This window comes from Silurus aristotelis (assembly GCF_946808225.1).
Source record: "Silurus aristotelis genome assembly, chromosome: 1".
Classification (NCBI taxonomy): Eukaryota; Metazoa; Chordata; class Actinopteri; order Siluriformes; family Siluridae; genus Silurus; species Silurus aristotelis.
Window position 1 is genome coordinate 35118656 of NC_139574.1, and position 18091 is coordinate 35136746.

The 18091-nt window shown below is 37.7% G+C and overlaps 3 protein-coding genes and 1 long non-coding RNA gene across 4 annotated transcripts in view; all 4 read left to right on the top strand.

The window, feature by feature from the left end:
• The window catches only part of LOC310725666, a 94746-nt gene that overhangs the window by 37150 nt on the left and 39505 nt on the right, over positions 1-18091 (top strand). The gene's annotated exons all lie outside the window — the stretch shown is intronic.
• On the top strand, positions 3991-5304 carry apoc4 (apolipoprotein C-IV). Its single transcript, XM_083538100.1, has 4 exons — positions 3991-4296; positions 4383-4425; positions 4666-4735; positions 4874-5304. The coding sequence occupies exons 2-4, from the start codon at positions 4383-4385 to the stop codon at positions 5046-5048; spliced, it is 288 nt and encodes a 95-aa protein (XP_083394226.1). The 5' UTR covers positions 3991-4296; the 3' UTR covers positions 5049-5304.
• Positions 6534-8204, top strand: apoa2 (apolipoprotein A-II). Its single transcript, XM_083539928.1, has 4 exons — positions 6534-6669; positions 7047-7083; positions 7276-7498; positions 7757-8204. The coding sequence occupies exons 2-4, from the start codon at positions 7047-7049 to the stop codon at positions 7917-7919; spliced, it is 423 nt and encodes a 140-aa protein (XP_083396054.1). The 5' UTR covers positions 6534-6669; the 3' UTR covers positions 7920-8204.
• On the top strand, positions 15049-16576 carry apoc2 (apolipoprotein C-II). Its single transcript, XM_083567097.1, has 4 exons — positions 15049-15157; positions 15552-15614; positions 15765-15927; positions 16040-16576. The coding sequence occupies exons 2-4, from the start codon at positions 15566-15568 to the stop codon at positions 16134-16136; spliced, it is 309 nt and encodes a 102-aa protein (XP_083423223.1). The 5' UTR covers positions 15049-15157; positions 15552-15565; the 3' UTR covers positions 16137-16576.

An 18091-nucleotide genomic window follows, 5' to 3' on the forward strand; every position in this document is an offset into this window, starting at 1 on the left:
GGTGTTAATCTGGCACCTGGTGCTAATTTCCTTTATTATCTGTCAACCCCTATTTAACTGGTAGCCTAACTTCCAGTTTCACTGACTCTGCAAGATGGTGGGCCGTTCTAAAGTGACTGAAAGCCTCCAGCAGCAGGTTGTCCAGATGAAGGCCAAAGGGATGACCCTATCAGCCAAAGCCAGACAAGTTGGTCATTCCAAATCTGTGATTTCAAGAATATTTATTCTTTACAACATCACAAACTCATTCAAGTCTGCCAAGAAGGCTGGTCTTCTACGAAAGACAAATACCTCCCATTAGCAGAAAGAATCAAAAGGCTAGACTAAGCATGTTGTGTGGACAGAGAAGAACTGGTCCAAAGTTCACTTTAGTGATGAAAGCAAGTTTAATTTATTTGGGTCCGATTGGAAACATTATGTTTGGCGACAAACTGGAGAAAGACTGAACCCAAAGTGTGTAAAGAAGTCAGTGAAAAGTGGAGGAAGTGTCATGGTTTGGGGCATGTTTTCTGCAGCAGGAGTTGGGCCTCTTATACAGCTACATGGCAGAGTGAATGCAAATGTTTATCAGAACCTTCTTCAACAACATATGGTTCCTTCCCTGCGTTCATCACCCAATCAGCCCGCAGTGTTTATGCAGGACAACGCTCCATGTCACACAGCAAAAACGCGTAAAGCAGTTCCTTGAAACCTAAAACATTGAAATAATGACATGGCCTGCCCAGAGTCCTGACCTCAACCCAATAGAGAACCGCTGGAAAATCCTTGGTGACAAAGTTATGGCCAAGAAACCCACTACAGTCACCAAACTGTGGAGGAGACTAGAAGAAGAGTGGACCAAAATCACACCAGAGCAGTGTAAAAGACTAGTGCTGTCTTGTGGCCACAGATGTGCTGAAGTCATTCAGAGAAGAGGCCTGTACACATCCTACTAATTGCTGACTGTTGTAACCTCCAGAAAATTTAGTTGTAATCATTTTCCATGCTACAGTCATTGTTGTTCTCAAATTTTTATCAGTGTGTTACCAGTGTGGTATAGACAGGACAAAAACTCCTTCAACTGTTGAGCAGTGAAGTTTACTTCTAGCTGCATGTGGTCCTAGTAAAAGTACTTCCGTATTATCTGAGTTGAAGACCCTGCTATTTTGCAAGTTCTCCCACTTAGAAATCATGGAGGGGTCTGAAATTGTCATCGTAGGTGCATGTCCACTGTGAGAGACATAATCTAAAAAACAAAATCCAGAAATCACAATATATGATTTTTAAACTATTTATTTGTATGATACAGCTGCAAATAAGTATTTGAACACCTGTCTATCAGCTAGAATTCTTACCCTCAAAGACCTGTTAGTCTGCCTTTAAAATGTCCACCTCCACTACATTTATTATCCTAAATTAGATGCACCTGTTTGAGGTCGTTAGCTGCATAAAGACACCTGTCCACCCTATACAATCAGTAAGAATCCAACTACTAACATGGCCAAGACCAAAGAACTGTCCAAAGACACTAGAGACAAACTTTATACACCTCCACAAGGCAGGAAAGGGCTACGGGGAAATTGCCAAGCAGCTTGGTGAAAAAAGGTCCACTGTTGGAGCAATCATTAGAAAATGGAAGAAACTAAACATGACTGTCAATCTCCTTCGGACTGGGGCTCCATGCAAGATCTCACCTTGTGGGGTCTCAATGTTCCTAAGGAAGGTGAGAAATCAGCCCAGAACTACATGGGAGGAGCTGTTCAATGACCTGAAAAGAGCTGGGACCACTGTTTCCAAGGTTACTGTTGGTAATACACTAAGACGTCATGGTTTAAAATCATGCATGGCACGGAAGGTTCCCCTGCTTAAACCAGCACATGTCCAGGCACGTCTTAAGTTTGCCAATGACCATTTGGATGATCCAGAGGAGTCATCGGAGAAAGTCATGTGGTCAGATGAGACCAAAATAGAACTTTTGGGTCATAATTCCACTAAACGTGTTTGGAGGAAGAAGAATGACGAGTACCATCCCAAGAACACCATCCCTACTGTGAAGCATGGCGGTGGTAGCATCATGCTTTTGGGGTGTTTTTCTGCACATGAGACAGGGCGACTGCACTGTATTAAGGAGAGGATGACCGGGGCCATGTATTGCGAGATTTTGGGGAACAACCTCCTTCCCTCAGTTAGAGCATTGAAGATGGGTCGAGGCTGGGTCTTCCAACATGACAATGACCCGAAGCACACAGCCAGGATAACCAAGGAGTGGCTCTGTAAGAAGCATATCAAGGTTCTGGCGTGGCCTAGCCAGTCTCCAGACCTAAACCCAATAGAGAATCTTTGGAGGGAGCTCAAACTCCATGTTTCTCAGCGACAGGCCAGAAACCTGATTGATCTAGAGAAGATCTGTGTGGAGGAGTGGGCCCAAATCCCTCCTGTGGTGTGTGCAAACCTGGTAAAAAACTACAGGAAACGTTTGACCTCTGTAATTGCAAACAAAGGCTACTGTACCAAATATTAACATTGACTTTCTCAGGTGTTCAAATACTTATTTGCAGCTGCATCATACAAATATATATATATATATATATATATATATATATATATATATATATATTATTATATACATATATACACTGGCGATCGAACTTTGAGAACAATACATATATATTTTTTTCATATTTATATATATATATATATATATATATATATATATATATATATATATATATATATATATATATATATATATATTTTTTTTTTTTTTTTTTTTTTTTTTTTTTCAGTCACTTTTAGAGTTAACTTTAGCTTTTCCAAGATCCCCTTTTTCCAAGAATTATGTTTTGTTGTGAAATATATCTGCTTCAGGGTCTACCATTAAATTCATGGACCTCTATGCTGCTTGTTTACTCTAATTTTAAGACAGTATTTTAATGTTTAATTAATATTGATTATTATTATTTATAACATTTTTTGCTGAAAGTAGATTCGAATTTATAATGAAACAATACTGTATTCAGTCAAGGTTTGGTTTTTCATGATGCTATCTTGCATAAGTATATTGCAGTTCTCCCCCTGTGACCACAGCATAGATTTAGATATAAAGGACAACAGGGAAAATATTGTATACACCATAATATAAGCTTTTTATTCCTAAACCTACTGCTCAAAAGACTAAACTCACAGGGATACATTAAAGAACTCTTATTTACAGTGCATCTGGAAAGCAATCACAGCGCTTCACCTTTTTTCCACTTCGTGTTATGTTACAGCCTTATTCCGAAATAAATTAAATTAATTATTTTCTTAATAATAATTAATTATTAATTAATTATTTTTTTAATTATTAATTAATTATTTTTTAAATAATAATCCATAATGACAACATGAAAGAAGTTGTTTGAAATCTTTGCAAATGTATTTTAAATAAAAAAAATTTAATAATAATAAATAAATACAATTCACATGAAAATAAGTACATACAGTCTTTGTCATGACACTCAAATTAAGTTCAGGTGCATCCTATTTCCACTGCTCCTCCTTGAGATGTTTTGACAAACTGAGATAGGCTAGGCCACTTTCCCTTATGTCTTCTCATTGCTGCTTATTCTCAGGCAGCACACCAATGACCCAAAGCATAAATTAAAAATAAAGGAATGGCTTAACTAAAAGATCATTGTTTTAAATTACTTTTTATTGGCCCAGACTTGAATTTACAAAAAAAGAAATCTATAGGGTGACCTTAATTTTTTCTAAGGAATATCAGGCAAATATTGACAAGATAAATCAAAAAGGGTGCTTTAACAAAGTTTAATTTTAGAGGTGTGCACACTTACCTAAGACTGGCCGCGAGGGCCCCAATGTTTCTTTACCTTTTGAAAGACTGCAAGGCAAAAGGTGCATGGGCACATCTACAATGCTGGTGGCTTTGCAGATACAACATGTGGTGTCAGTATGCACACAAACGTCTTTATCTTCAGCACCAGATGGCCAAAAGTTGGACAGTTACTTGAGACCATGTGCTCTTAGTCTACCATCTAAAATGGTGAAAATCAATTGGGCTGAACAGAATATGCTGCAACTGTAAACCCTATCATGGTAAACAAGAATTTTTAAACAATAAGTAATCCATTTCTCTGAATGTTAATACAAAGCAGCATGATTACACCACCCGATTGCTACTAACTGAAGGACACCTGAAAAAGTTAAAAAGTATGTCACCATAAAAACATCGATATACACTCTGTCAGATTGCTGACCAGTCAGTCAAGAAATTAGTTGGAGAGCCACAGGAGTCTTCTATCATAACTTGTTACGGTATTTACTTGTATTTAATTACTATTTTAATGAACTAAATTAACTACATGTTAATTGTTTCAACTGGCATTGTCTTTCTACCACAGATGTCCAAGTTTGTGCTGCTTGCTGTGGCCATGGTACTACAAGGTTTGTGGCTTGTTTACTTTATGCATATTTGTAAAAGAAAATAGGAAAGAAAATTAAAAGAAAAGAATAGAAAAGAAAAGAATAGAAAAGAATGGAAAAGAAAAGAAAAGAAAAGAAAAGAAAAGAAAAGAAAAGAAAAGAAAAGAAAAGAAAAGAAAAGAAAAGAAAAGAAAATTAAAGAAAAGAAAAGGAAAAAAAAAAAAAAGAAAAGCCATTTTAAAATGTATTGTATTGTCATAGTGTACCTGACCATGGCGGAAGATCCATCTGAATCCCAAGGAATTCTAGAAAGGGCCAAAGAGACATACGGGTATGAACTGGGCACATTCAGAACAGTCCACAGCTGATTAAATAATGCAATGTACTGACTAATTTACCAAAAACAGAAGACATTATAGTATTCCAGCTATGAAAAAGTGTTTGTATATGTGATTGGTTTTACTTGCAGTGAACTGAGGACTAAGGTTGTGGATGTTGGCAGTACGGCATATGATTTCATTCAAATGTACTATGAAGATCAGGTGAAGCCCGTGACCGACCCATACGTTGAGTGGGCTAAGGAGAAAGCAAGCTCTTTTTGGGAGAGAATCAAGAATCAAGTGTCCGCTGATGAGTCGAAATAAAGGGACAAAATATTTGCAACACAGCAAGAATAAATAATGCCTTATGGAAATGTGTAATCAATGGTTTGTTTCATACTGTGTGAAGTAAAAACGCAAGCTGCAAGCACATAGCTAATTCATTAGCCATGAATGATGAAATGAGATCTTCTATTCAAATAAAATATGCATTTGTACATCTTATGTTTTACCTTTGTGCTGTAATGTCACCACCTTTTTCTGCAGTATGATGCAAATAAAAAAAGTTAGCTCAATGGAATATTGCCTACTTGCCATTTTTTCTCTCCTACTTTAGTATATCACTAAAGCATCATTCATGACTGATTTATTATATATCCTCCTAACACGATCTTTAGTGGTGCATACGCATATATCTACATGTACTTTGTGTGTATGTGTGCATATGAAGGTTAGACAATAATCTCAAATTTTAGATTGTGATGAAAAATTATGAGGGGAAATGGAAAAAAATTATTTCAAAAACCCAATAATTGCAGAATCATAAGTTATAGACAGTAAAGACAAGATATAGACACGTGCATGTTTCAAAGGGGAAAGTTCATGAGGTTTGACCCACTAGCATTTGGAAATCTTTCCACCTTTGTACAGCCATCAAATAGATATAGATATATATTCAACTCATTATGTACACAAAAAGGGACATGGGACAAGATTATTGATTTTGGAAAATGTGTAGACTGTGGACAAGGCAATATCCCTATATTTCTAATCCTATTTCTAATCTGAACTTTGCATGCACACTCAGCGAAAACGTTGAGACAAATTTTAGATCAGACCTTGCAAAAAAAAAGAATCCTTAGTACAGTTCTCAGAAATGCTTAACATGTTCTTGCCTACATACACTATCAAACAAGGAAAAAACAAGTTACCTTTAATGAAGGTACATTAGCAAAGAATGGCCTACAAAATTCACACAGCAATAAGAATATATGTTATTTGGCATAAATATTTGGTCAAACACTTATCATCTTTACCATCTTTATTATCTTATTACCATATTAAATGTGCAGTGCATAAGCACTATCATATATTAGGTAGGTAAAGAAAACACAATATTTAAGCTCAAGAAGACCAACTTTATTCGTGAAAAAATGCAAACAATGGAAAAAAAAAAGAAAAGAGCTTTTTAAGACACGGTGCAATAACAAAATATTCCTTTGCAAAGTGTTAGAGTAGATTCAGGTCATAGGTCAGTGACTGCACAGACATGAACACCTCCACAGTGACTGTGGACTTTGGGTGGACAAACGAATGTGAGGATGTATCTGGAACAGTGGGTTCACCTATGTGGGTGGGTGTTTGTGTTTGATAAGTGAACAGGTGATTGTGAATGGGTGAGAGAGCAAGCTAGGCAAAATTTGAATAACTTGTGTGCCTGTGTGTGTGTGTGTGTGTGTGTGTGTGTGTGTGTGTGTGTGTGTGTGTGTGTGTGTGTGTGTGTGTGTGTGTGTGTGTGTGTGAGATGAAGTTTGTCCGGTCACAGGGTCAGGGCTTAAATATAGGGCTTAAATGCAGACCGTATGTGCAGACTCAGGTGGTGCAGTGGTCTTCAGTCTAGCTGCTCTTTGAGTTTCATCTCGTCAGGAAACCCTACTGTCACAAGGTAATGTACATCAAATTCAGTTCACATTGCTGTCTTCAACAGATCCATATTATTGTTGCAGGAGGTGCAGTTTTAGACTCTAATCTCTTACATATGGTTAACTACAAGGGCTTGATGTAATCAAGTAGATGTGACTACATAGGGTTATGGTTAGATGCATATTACATATTATTACATATATGCATACATACATATTACATATTATTATCCGCAAACTTATTATTAGACTACAAGTAGCAGTATTAATTAGTTGGACAATTTAGGAGAATCTGCAACTGGCAAATTGGTGGTTGGTGAGGGTACACACAGTATGTAAATTGCAATATGGCAGATTGTCTTAAATGTTTACTTATGTGTGTTTGTCTTTTCTTTTTCAGATGAAATTGGCATTAGCTCTCATTGTTGCACTCCAGGGTAAGAAAAGTGCATGTGAACAAATGCTTTAGTAAATACCATTTTAAAAAACACCCACTTTGATAGAAAATAACAAAACGAACAACTGAAAATCATTATTGAGTTATAAAAATGGCAAGTAATGCAAGTAAAAAAAAAAATCATAAAAATGCTACAAATCTTTACACATTTTCTTTTTTTTCTTCTCTGTAGTGTCGCTGTGCCTGTGCGAAATTCCAAAACCCGATCAGGAGCTCGTGGAAAAGTATGACGGTTTAAAAACAGTGTTCCTCAAGAGGCTTGCTAATGCCTATGCGAATGCCCATACCACCCTTGAGAAACTGGCTGAAGGTACAATCACAGGCGAGAAGGTGAAGGAACTCGCAAAGGATGCCAATGAAAATGAGAGGCTGCAAGCCATTTCTAAGCTGGCCGTGTGAGTATCTGACAATACTACACAAGTCCCATGTTCTCTCTGAAATACCAACAAACCTGAGCAAACCTGTTTTTTTTTTTTCACTTCATAAAAAATATCCTATGATAAAAACGCAGAACCTTAAATATTACTCCAACATGTTTTTTAAAGTGTATAGAGGTGAACAAACTGTTTTGTGTGTGTGTGTGTGTGTGTGTGTGTGTGTGTGTGTGTGTGTGTGTGTGTGTGTGTGTGTGTGTGTGTGTCTGGTAAATTCAGTGCTGTGTTTGAGGAGGTGCAGCCTGCTATAGATAGGGCACGTACAGCTGCTCTTGGCATCTACGGAGAATTCCTGCGTCCCTACTTCGGCATTTACCTGGACACTGCCATCAACAACATCAAACCCGTGCTGGACACATGGCTGCCTGCTGAAAGCCATTAAAACCAAGGCCACATGACCTCCACCCACTTCCCCTGCACCTCTGCCTGTGCTGCCTGGGATGCTTTAGCTTTAGCTATTGATTTCTAAATTTCACCCAAAAATGTCATAGATGTACAATGTTCCATGGCTTTACCAGATACAGCAGAAGAAATAACAATGTGATCAGTAGTCATGTGCAGGTATAGATCATAGGTGTGTACTGTATATAACTGTATATTATGATGCTCTCCTGTACATGCATACACAGGCCAACATTTGTGCAGCATTAATAAAGAATAAAAACAACCATGTGACTGGTTGAGTATGATAATGTGAATATTTTTGGGCCTGAACAGAGTAAAATGTCATTTTCAACATGTCGAAGCTGAATACGTTAAATATCTCTAAAGCACATTCAAGTTGCGTTGCATAGTCATGTGTGTCTTGTACAACAAGGAATGTTGATTGCTTTAAATCATACATTTCAGTAACTTTGGAAAAAACACCCACACCCCGCACTAAATACCTTGGGATAATTTAGCTCAAGACTAAGACTATTAGACTATAAATGTAAATATAGACAATGTATTTTATGTAAAATCCAGAAAATGCTGCAGTCAATCTGCAGTCATGATTTCCATCCATGCGCTGCACATCATAACATTTTCTCTGCTCTAATACTTTGTAATACCTTGTAGTTAATAATCGATTCGTGTAAATTAGCTAATTGGTGCAACAGAGCAGGGAAAACTAACAATGCAGCAAAAAGTGGCTCTGAAGAACCATGTTTTAAATCTAGTGATCTATATTACCAAGCTTGAAAGCCAAATCATGATTTTAAAAATAAATGAATGAATGAATAAATAAATGAATAAATAGATAATACATTATCAAATTATTCAAACCTCTCCACTTTTTCAGGAGACTAAATGTGCATGACATCTTTACTTGGCTTAATGAAAATTCAGTGAACTGCTTGTTTTAAAATGTGAGATTCCAAATCTATACTAAATGCCAAATCAACAAAATAGAAACAAAAACCTGATTTACATGTTAATATTTATACCGAACTACAATTTGTGTTGTTTTAGGACTTTTTATTTAGTTCACTTAACAATTTTACCATTATCAGAAAGCTGACTAAATTTGAATGATCATTTAAATAACACTGCATGACTCTGACATGTTTTTGGGAGAACATGGCACAGAGGTTCTACACAGACAGTAACACAGACTCAGGACTGAACCTGAGGAAGAATTACTAACCACTTTACCACCACACACTAAGATCGCTCTGCCACCACGCTCTGAACCACGTGTATAATCTGTCCAACGGAAGGGCATGACGTCCCCGGCAGGGTAAGGTAGCAACCCGGAAGCTACAAAAGTGTTGCACCGACAGGCAGTGTCTTGTTACCTCAGGGAACTAGGGATACAAATGCAATTTAGAGACGGTCCCCTTCAGGAACTTGAGCTGCATCAACAATGATTTGGGAACAAAAGTACAACACCCGTAGACAAATCCCTGCCTAGTGTGGATGGGTACAGCTAATATGAAGGATTGAGGGGCCAGGAGTGGCACTAAGGTATGACCGGATGAACGTCGGAGGGGTGGACCAACCCACAGTGTTGCAAATGTCCTGGACAGAAACCCCAGATGAAAAGCCACAGTTCAGGTTGAGTGAGCCCTGATCCCAAAAAGAGAGGAAAGACCAGGTGACTCATTAAAAGAGGAGATAGCATCCACAATCCACCTGCTGAAAGTGGTGTCCAGTCTGAGAGGAGCTGGGTGAGTAAGGGAAAACCAAAGGGGACTGTGCGAGGTCTCTCGAGTCGCAACCCACATAGCAATTTTTCTCTGGCCCAGCTCCGGCCCACACAACTAGCTTTTGCTTGGCCCACATACCGCAATGAATTACGGTCCTAGTGTGGACCAGGTCTGGATTCCAGACAAGGGCCACACATGGGCCATAACTGGCCTGAGTCTCAGCCAAGTTAAATACCCATAACTGGTCCTAAATGACATCTGGCCCATGTTTCGTGAGCCGCCTTAAAATCGGTACCACCTCTGCCAAACTGGACCATGTTTGGCCCACATGCTGTATGCCAGTGCCGGATGAATGCCAGCTGTGCCAGATGAATGCCAAATCTGGGCCAAATTTGTTTGCTGATGGGAAGCAGGTCCTTGTGCTCTGTAAAACTTTTCACATATTTGCTCCACCACTTCTGGGTGGAGCTTCCATTCCCTGGGAATGAGCCTCAAAAGAGCATCTGCTCCCTGGTTTAGGTGTCTTGGGATGTATACTGCCCTAGAGCAGCTTCCCTTGGGCCCACAGGAGGATCTGTGTAAAGTTTGTAAAGGAGGGGAGCATGCAGACCCCCTTGATGGTTGATGTAAGAGACCACGGATGTGTTGTCCATTCCGACTAAACTCGAACTGAATTTTGTAACTGGAAGAGACCCAAACTAAATCTTGTAGCCTCTGTCTACGGTGCACAGGACCAATCAAGACATGATTGGCAGAGCAACCCTGTAAGAGTAGCAAGAGAGGAATCGCTGGAAGGCTGCTGACTGCCTTTTGGCAGCATCGCTTAACAGGCCAGTTGGCACGATAGGGGTTTTCAGCAAAAAAGCTTTGTGCCTGTCACTGAGATCAGAGAGTGTTAACCACAAGTCCCTCTCGACGGCCACCATGGCTGTTATAGACCGGCCAATAGTCCTAGAAGTCTCTAGGATGTCATTGTTCTTAGTTTCTTTTCGCTCGTCCAGCTCCTTAAGCAAGTCAGCCTGATATGCCTGCAAGACCACCAGGGTGTGCAGGCATCCACCAACCTGACCCGCCGCCATATATGCTTTGCCCACCAAATGTCACCCAAAGATTTTTTTGTTTGTTTTTAATTCTATTTTATATGACCTATATTATGTTTGGGTCCTTCCTTTGTTTTAAAACATGTTTTTCTCCAAAACTTTGGTATACTACAATGAAAGCACAAAAAGACAGAGCAATGTAGATAGGTCTCTCATCAACTACAGATGAGAATAATTACGTTACCTGCCAGTTCGACCGCTTTTTCTCCACCCCAGCTGATGCTCAGGTACACCCCCACTGCCACAATTGGTCATTTGCCAATTCCCACCCACTGGTTCGCTCACCCCATCATACTACAACAACCAACCAAGGAGTGTGAGGCCACCAAGACAGGTGGAGCCGACCAACCACATCCTGCTGAACACATTCTTTTGTATATATCACCTCACAAACACCTGACTGTTTAGTTTAAATGTTATTGACACTTGGCCATGCTAAAAGTATGTTTTATTGAATGGAAAAATGATTATATTTATTTTGTAACAAAGTGCAGGATGAGCTTGTAGTCAATTTTAAATAATATAAAAGTAATTTGTATAATGACAGTGTTACATTACTCTTAATGCAAACTGTAAGAGTAATAATAGAAATTATTGTTTTGGGAAAGAATGCAATTAATAAATTTGCATTTATATAAAATGTAATATTAATTCTCCCACATATACATATCTTTTTTAATATTATGTTTGGGTGACATTTGCCAGCACATATTAATCAAATTTGTTCCACTTTTAGATGTGTAAGAGTCTGATGTAAACTGGGATATTTAACTCATTCTTCACTACTTCATCTGTTACTTTTACTTACTGTTTACATTACTATAATTGGGATTGAGTTTTTCTGATATGAGATTTGGGTGTATCCACATATAGACTTATCTATCTATCTATCTATCTATCTATCTATCTATCTATCTATCTATCTATCTATCTATCTATATTAGTCAAAATGTAAAAAAAAAAAAAACCTCTTCTTCTAAAAATTATTTTTAATGGCACAATTTTTATTAATGCACGATTAACGCTGCACACATTTCTTTTACTAATTTTATGAATAAATAAATAATAAATAAATAAATGAATGAATGAATATAAAAGGGGCAACGTTAAAACCTTCAACACAACGCATTTATGCACTATGTCCTTTCTTTACTCAGATACAAAAAAAAATAATTAACTACAGTAAAAATTTATTTATGATTACTAAACATTTTTGATTACTCAAATTTGTCTCAAATCAAGCATTAAAAACTTCCACGATTCTCTTCTTTTTTGTCTTCTTTTTTTCTTGTTTCTTTTCTTTATTGGCAGTTTGAATTCTTAAGTAGTGCATTACCGCCATCTACTGTGGTAATGGATCAGAGACGTATATCCCCATTCCCAAACCAAAAAAAAAAAACGCCATGGTGCACACATCCAGCAATTAAAACCGTCCGTGTGGAAACATAGCAAAAGTTCAGTTTGGGGTCCAGATGATTTACATCATTTAAAACACCATAATTTATTCAAAATAATTTACAAGAATATTTTGTTTTCATGCTCTATGTTGAGTATGGTTTCACTAATAATAAAAATACATTTGCAAAAAAGCATTAATATTTTTCCATGCCCATGTTGATTAGAGTATTAAAAACTTGAAAAGTATTAATTTAAGGTACATATAGAACAGATAAAATGTGCAATTGAATTGCGATTAATCATGAGTTAACTCATTCTGCATGTAAAAAAAAAGTTGGGAATACATTTCCCTTTTAAAAAACTTCAGTAGTAGAATAGAACGTCATTCATTAAGCTGTGTTCAGCTTCCTGTATCCTTTTCTAAACCATCCCTTTGTGTGTGTCACTCCTCTCAGCTCATAAACATACTATCTCACTTCACAAATATCCCTGACTTGAAGAATGGTGATCTAAAAGAGCCACTTCAAAAGTATTGGAACAGTGAAGGCAATTGTTTTGTTCATGCCATCTAAAGTTAAAGAAGATATATAAATAATAAAAAAAACATCAGCAAACATTACCATTAGGAGAAATATAAAAATCCATTAACCAAAATGTCCATATATGCAAAACTATACTTAGTAATTTCAGGTACACTAGTTCTAAATGAAAGTCTGTGTTTATAGTGTGTGTGTGTGTGTGTGTGTGTGTGTGTGTGTGTGTGTGTGTGTGTGTGTGTGTGTGTGTGTGTGTGTGCCCGTGAGTAATTTGGATTGCACTGCAAATGCAATAGTGAAGAGTTGTGCTGGGATCTGTAGTCATGTTTTTAAGCCATGAGTTCAAGGAAGTGGAGTATCTCCCTAATCCTAACACATCTAAATTATATGTAATATTCGTTGCAAATCGCTTGCTTGGGACAACAGTGCCAACTGTGGGATTCTTCCAAAGTGATTCTCATCCAGTCTTGTTCTTCAGCTTTTTTGTGGCTGTTGTTGCCAGGGAACAAGAAACATGTGTCAGTCTGTTGCATGTTACAATGTGTTTTTTTAAATGGGGTGTCAAAAGGTGCCATGTGCCAAGTTATTCAAAATATCTACATGTCAATATCAGACAATTTATGTTGAAATTCTGGTCTATAGTCTCATAGAACATCTCTAGGGTAACGTATGTAACATCTGTCGTTAGCGTCACACAATGACATAGAGCTCCCAGGACGGGGCCTTGAGACAGGAACGCAGTTTCTTTTTACACATCGAAGGCTCGAAGGGCTCGCCACCCTTCTGGGAGAACCCTCTGTCTCTGAGCCACCACTGGAGGAGTCTCATGTGCATTAGGGAAAGTGCCGAAAAGGGCCCAGGTCCAGGATACCTCAGACTATGATGCGGGTTGCAGAAAGTGATTGTTCGAGCTTACTGGACAGGGGAACTTTCTGCTCATCAGCCAACCAGTCTGTCTCTAGCTTGGCTACGGTGTGGGTCACAGCCTCCAGTAGCTTCTAGTAAGCCGGTTCACAGAGAATAGCCAAGGGGAATCACGAATCATAGAGAAATGCATGGGGAAGAAACCACAGAAAGGCGTGCCTACGAAGCTTGCGAACGAGAGCTGGACCAGGCAGTTGAGGAAGGAGAAAGGGACAAGCCCTTCTGCAGACCCTCTGCCAGGTCCATATGTGAACCCTAAGAACTAGCATGCCGCTCCACCTCAGCGAGAGCGTGGCCAGAACCACGAGGAATTAGAGCACCCCCCTTGAGTGTTCTCTGGGAGCAGAGCGGTCACATAGACATGCAAACACAATGCACAGAATATGCGCAGAATGTGCGCGGCTGTTCCCATATTTATGAACAGAAAATCAGTAATATAATGTGTGTTGTATTAGCTTTGAGCTATGAGAGTGAATTACAATTGCTCCACCAGGTAATCAACAGGAAAAAACAAACAAAAAAAAAACTATTCAGGCATCCTGCCATGCATAACAACCTTGATCTCATATTTAGTTTTCACATTTTCATTATGATAGTGAACACTGTATTTTTGTGCGAGACAACTAAATGGCTATCTCACATCCTAATCTTTTAAATGCATATAAATAGGTGTTTATCTTACTTTTTAAAAACAGAGATAATTCTTTTTTTCATTATACAATTTAGTACAAAAGCATGTGAAAGGTAACTGTGTAGTCTCAATATTTGTTATTGATACCAAATATATTGGAATCGTTTAACAAGCTGCTAAGAAAATCCAGAGTCCAGGGTGATGAGGACAAACGAAAACATAAATTCAATTTACATGAATGACACACACACACACACACACACACACACACACACACACACACACACACACACACACACAAAAAAAATAGTGAGATAACCTAAAATAAACCTGAGATAAACAGGCTGACGTGTCAAAGATGAATTAGACTTAGGACTGCAAACATGTGCCAGACTACTTGCTCAACAAAAAGGTTCGTATTCATAGTACTACAACAGGACTAGTTAGGAGAAACATGAAAATATGAAAAGGAGCTAATGTTTTTATGTTTCTAATCTATTATGGTAATTGAACATATTCATTGAGGCATTTGATTGGAATTGGATAATGCCTGGATTCCACCAATTGCTATCCAGATCGCTGTCTACTTTCATATCAATGACCAATGGTCCAAACTAAACCAAGAAAGCAGCCCGAATTTTTACAGTGACCATTTTTTCCCAGATATTCAGTAAATTATTTTAACAATAAGGTACATTTGATCTCATGTTCACTCTTACACTGAGTGACACCCCTCCCTCTTTTTCTCCACATTCCCTTATTTTCTTGCTCTTTTTCTCTCTCACTCAAATTGCACTTTGGCCTCTTGATAGTCAACACATCTGCCCCATATATATATATAAGATAGGCCAAAGTGCCTGACCTGCTAAAACACGTTACACACTTCCTTCTGAGGAGAAACAGTAAGTACAGTCATTATGCTCTTCTTTCATTTCTGTGAATCACACTGGAAAAAAGTCATCTTTTTTCCAGTCATAATGGTTTTATAGTGTTTATAAAAAAAATTGGGATTCATATTTCTTGTTGGAGCAAGTGGCAATATGGCACATTAGTAAAAAAAAAGCACCTAAAAACTGTTGAAGCTATTGTATTCATATTTACGCTAGCAAAAAATATTTTCTAAAGGGTCTATTTCTTCTCATCATTTACATATTCTGCCATTAGACTTTGCTAGAGCAATGATAGTAGAATAGCATCCACTTCTGGGACAAGTTCTTGAGATTGTTGACTGGAGATGACATTCTAAGGAAAGCAAATAGCACAAGAAGTAGTAAGCTTTGTTTATTTTCTCCTCAGATCCAGTAGTCAGCATGAACAAGCTGGTCATTGTTACTGTGCTAATCGCAGTCTTCGCCTTGGGTATGTAATAATACAAACAAATTCATGTGTAAAAAATTATTTAGTTCGGAGTCCCATGGATTATATTTGTAGTGCACATTTTAAAAAGAAAATCAGAAGAACAGTTCTCACTTAAAGCTATGAAAAAACGTCTGTGATTTGTTATTGCAGGTGCGGAGAGCTTCCGTGTGCCCAGAGAGACTGAAGAAGGCGAGGAAAATGGACCAGTTACTTCTCTGTTTGGCAAACTGAGGGGCTATTATGATTACAGTGTAAATGTTGCTGGTTCATATGTAGATACCATAAAGGATCTCAAGCTGGATGAGAAAGCTAAGTGCGTGAACCTCTACCATTATCACACTACTAATCAGTGCAATCGCTCTCAAGAATAACCACCTACTATAAAAGTTGTTCATTTCAATGCAATTTTGACTTCCTTTTTTTAGGAACTTGTATGAGGAGACAACAGGAGCTGTGCGCACTTATGCAGGCATCTTCCAGGATCAGCTTTACCACATGATCTACTCCTCAGAGAGTGCATAAAGTTCTTTATTTCTTATAACTCCATTTTTTTTAAAACTCTGGTCCTCAGTAATGCAAAGCTGGAGCCCCTTATCACAACCTGATGCAGCTACAAGGAGCCAACACTCATCTTTATGTGGCATACCACTATAGATGTGTTTCTACCCAGTTGTCGTCCCGTTACACAAATGCATACAGCATTTTAGCGAAGTGCATGACAAGGGATAAATATGCTGTAAACATTACAAACCAATGAGTACAAAGTTTCAATAGGGGTGATTTATTCCTTTTGTCAATGTAGCTCTCAGGTGCACTTCTGTGTAAAAAAATGTAAAACACACAAAGAAAATATTCATTATTACAGGAAATGTAAAAGCGTCTTGGCCTACAAATATGCTAACAAAAAGCTATGTAATTAATCATGTAAAATAAAATCACGCATTTGTAGAAAGTCTATAAAAGAGTCCGTTTTTGAACTTATTAAAATTATTTCACATTATAAAATGCTATAAAGGTTTTATATATATAAAAAAAAGTAAAAAAAAAAAAAAAAGTGGCTAAACATAGAAATTTCATCATCTGAGTCATTCTCAGTAATATATTGATATCATTGTATAACTTAATGCAAATAAAAAAAAATTTTTTTGTTTTGTTTTATTGTGTACATTTTTTTATGTCTAGCCAAGTGCATTGTTCTGCAAGCCAGATGTTCTGCTTTAGGTTATTTTGTTTGTACTTATAACGACTGCTTATTCATTTTTAATGTTACACGCTGTTGTATGTAACATTACTGATAACATTAATGTGTAACCATTTTACACATCACAACAAGATGTGGATTAGAGGTGCTTCCGTGTCAAAAGTCAAAAGTACCAGTAGAGACACACAATTGCATAGACTTAATGTACATTAACTTATTTCCAGAATGACAATGCCCCTGTACATGAAGCTACATTTGTTGGGGTTGAAGATCTAGAGTGGCCCGCTATAGAGTACTTACCTCAACCATATTGGACACCTTTAAGATGAACTGGAATGCTGACTGCACCTTACATCAGTACCTGATTTATTTATTTTTTTAAACCACCTTTGTAGCTCCAAAATCTAGTGAAACATCTTCCCAGAATATATGGCTTGGACCATGAGTAAATCATGTTATTTAAATAAAAATATTAATAGATGGGTTTTGCCACCATTGTTTTGTTAAAGACAACCTAAATTCTAATAGTTGTTCCATGAAATTGTATTAATTTATTCCTTATATGTCTTTATTTTGTAGAGTTTCTCTTGGCTGCACTGCTTTCAGTACGTGTATGTGGATGTTAGATTTTTTGTCCAATCAGATTTTAGCCTCTATGTGCTGCCATGTCAATCTAATCTGCGCAGGCCCTTTATAATCAGTACTGCTAGCCTTTATATCTTAGTCTCTATAATCAATGGGTCTGCTTCTTTAACCAATCAGATTTCATATTTGCCTCACAGGGCCAGCTAGATATCCCAGAATAGCGTCAGCATTTTTCCGTCCTCTGATTGGTTGGTCAGAGGGAAACTGTTACAGCCAAGATCGACTGGCAAAACATGTCTGTAGCGCTCTGCACACATGAATACATTTGAGTTAGACTTTTTTTTATCCCTACAGAGGAAGAAAAATGTATTTGGTCTCGGACATACTTAAAAATACATTTTTAAGAAAAGCTAGACATCCTGAGGAGAGGTCGGCCAACCCCGAAGCTAGCTAGCTTGTCTCGGCCTGGGAAAGGGTTTGTTCTCCACTTCCAGACCAGTTAATACGAGCAGTTAAAAAACCTTCTGTCTATGCACAATCTAGTGAGATCTTGTAGATTTTTGGATCAGAGATTATTGACCATTCTCAGGTCAAGAATAAAATTTATAGAGGATAGGTCTTTCTTAGTAGCTGCACTTAGTAGCTGAAATGGTCTCAAACACTTCCTGAGTTTAAATCTATGCTAAAAACT

Coding starts and splice junctions, on each gene's coding strand:
- apoc4 (XM_083538100.1), top strand. CDS start 4,383: ATGTCCAAGTTTGTGCTGCTTGCTGTGGCCATGGTACTACAAG. Junction 4,426..4,665: donor TGTGGCCATGGTACTACAAG/GTTTGTGGCTTG, acceptor GTATTGTCATAG/TGTACCTGACCATGGCGGAA. Junction 4,736..4,873: donor AGGGCCAAAGAGACATACGG/GTATGAACTGGG, acceptor TTTTACTTGCAG/TGAACTGAGGACTAAGGTTG.
- apoc2 (XM_083567097.1), top strand. CDS start 15,566: ATGAACAAGCTGGTCATTGTTACTGTGCTAATCGCAGTCTTCGCCTTG. Junction 15,615..15,764: donor AATCGCAGTCTTCGCCTTGG/GTATGTAATAAT, acceptor TTGTTATTGCAG/GTGCGGAGAGCTTCCGTGTG. Junction 15,928..16,039: donor AAGCTGGATGAGAAAGCTAA/GTGCGTGAACCT, acceptor TCCTTTTTTTAG/GAACTTGTATGAGGAGACAA.
- apoa2 (XM_083539928.1), top strand. CDS start 7,047: ATGAAATTGGCATTAGCTCTCATTGTTGCACTCCAGG. Junction 7,084..7,275: donor TCTCATTGTTGCACTCCAGG/GTAAGAAAAGTG, acceptor TCTTCTCTGTAG/TGTCGCTGTGCCTGTGCGAA. Junction 7,499..7,756: donor GCCATTTCTAAGCTGGCCGT/GTGAGTATCTGA, acceptor TGGTAAATTCAG/TGCTGTGTTTGAGGAGGTGC.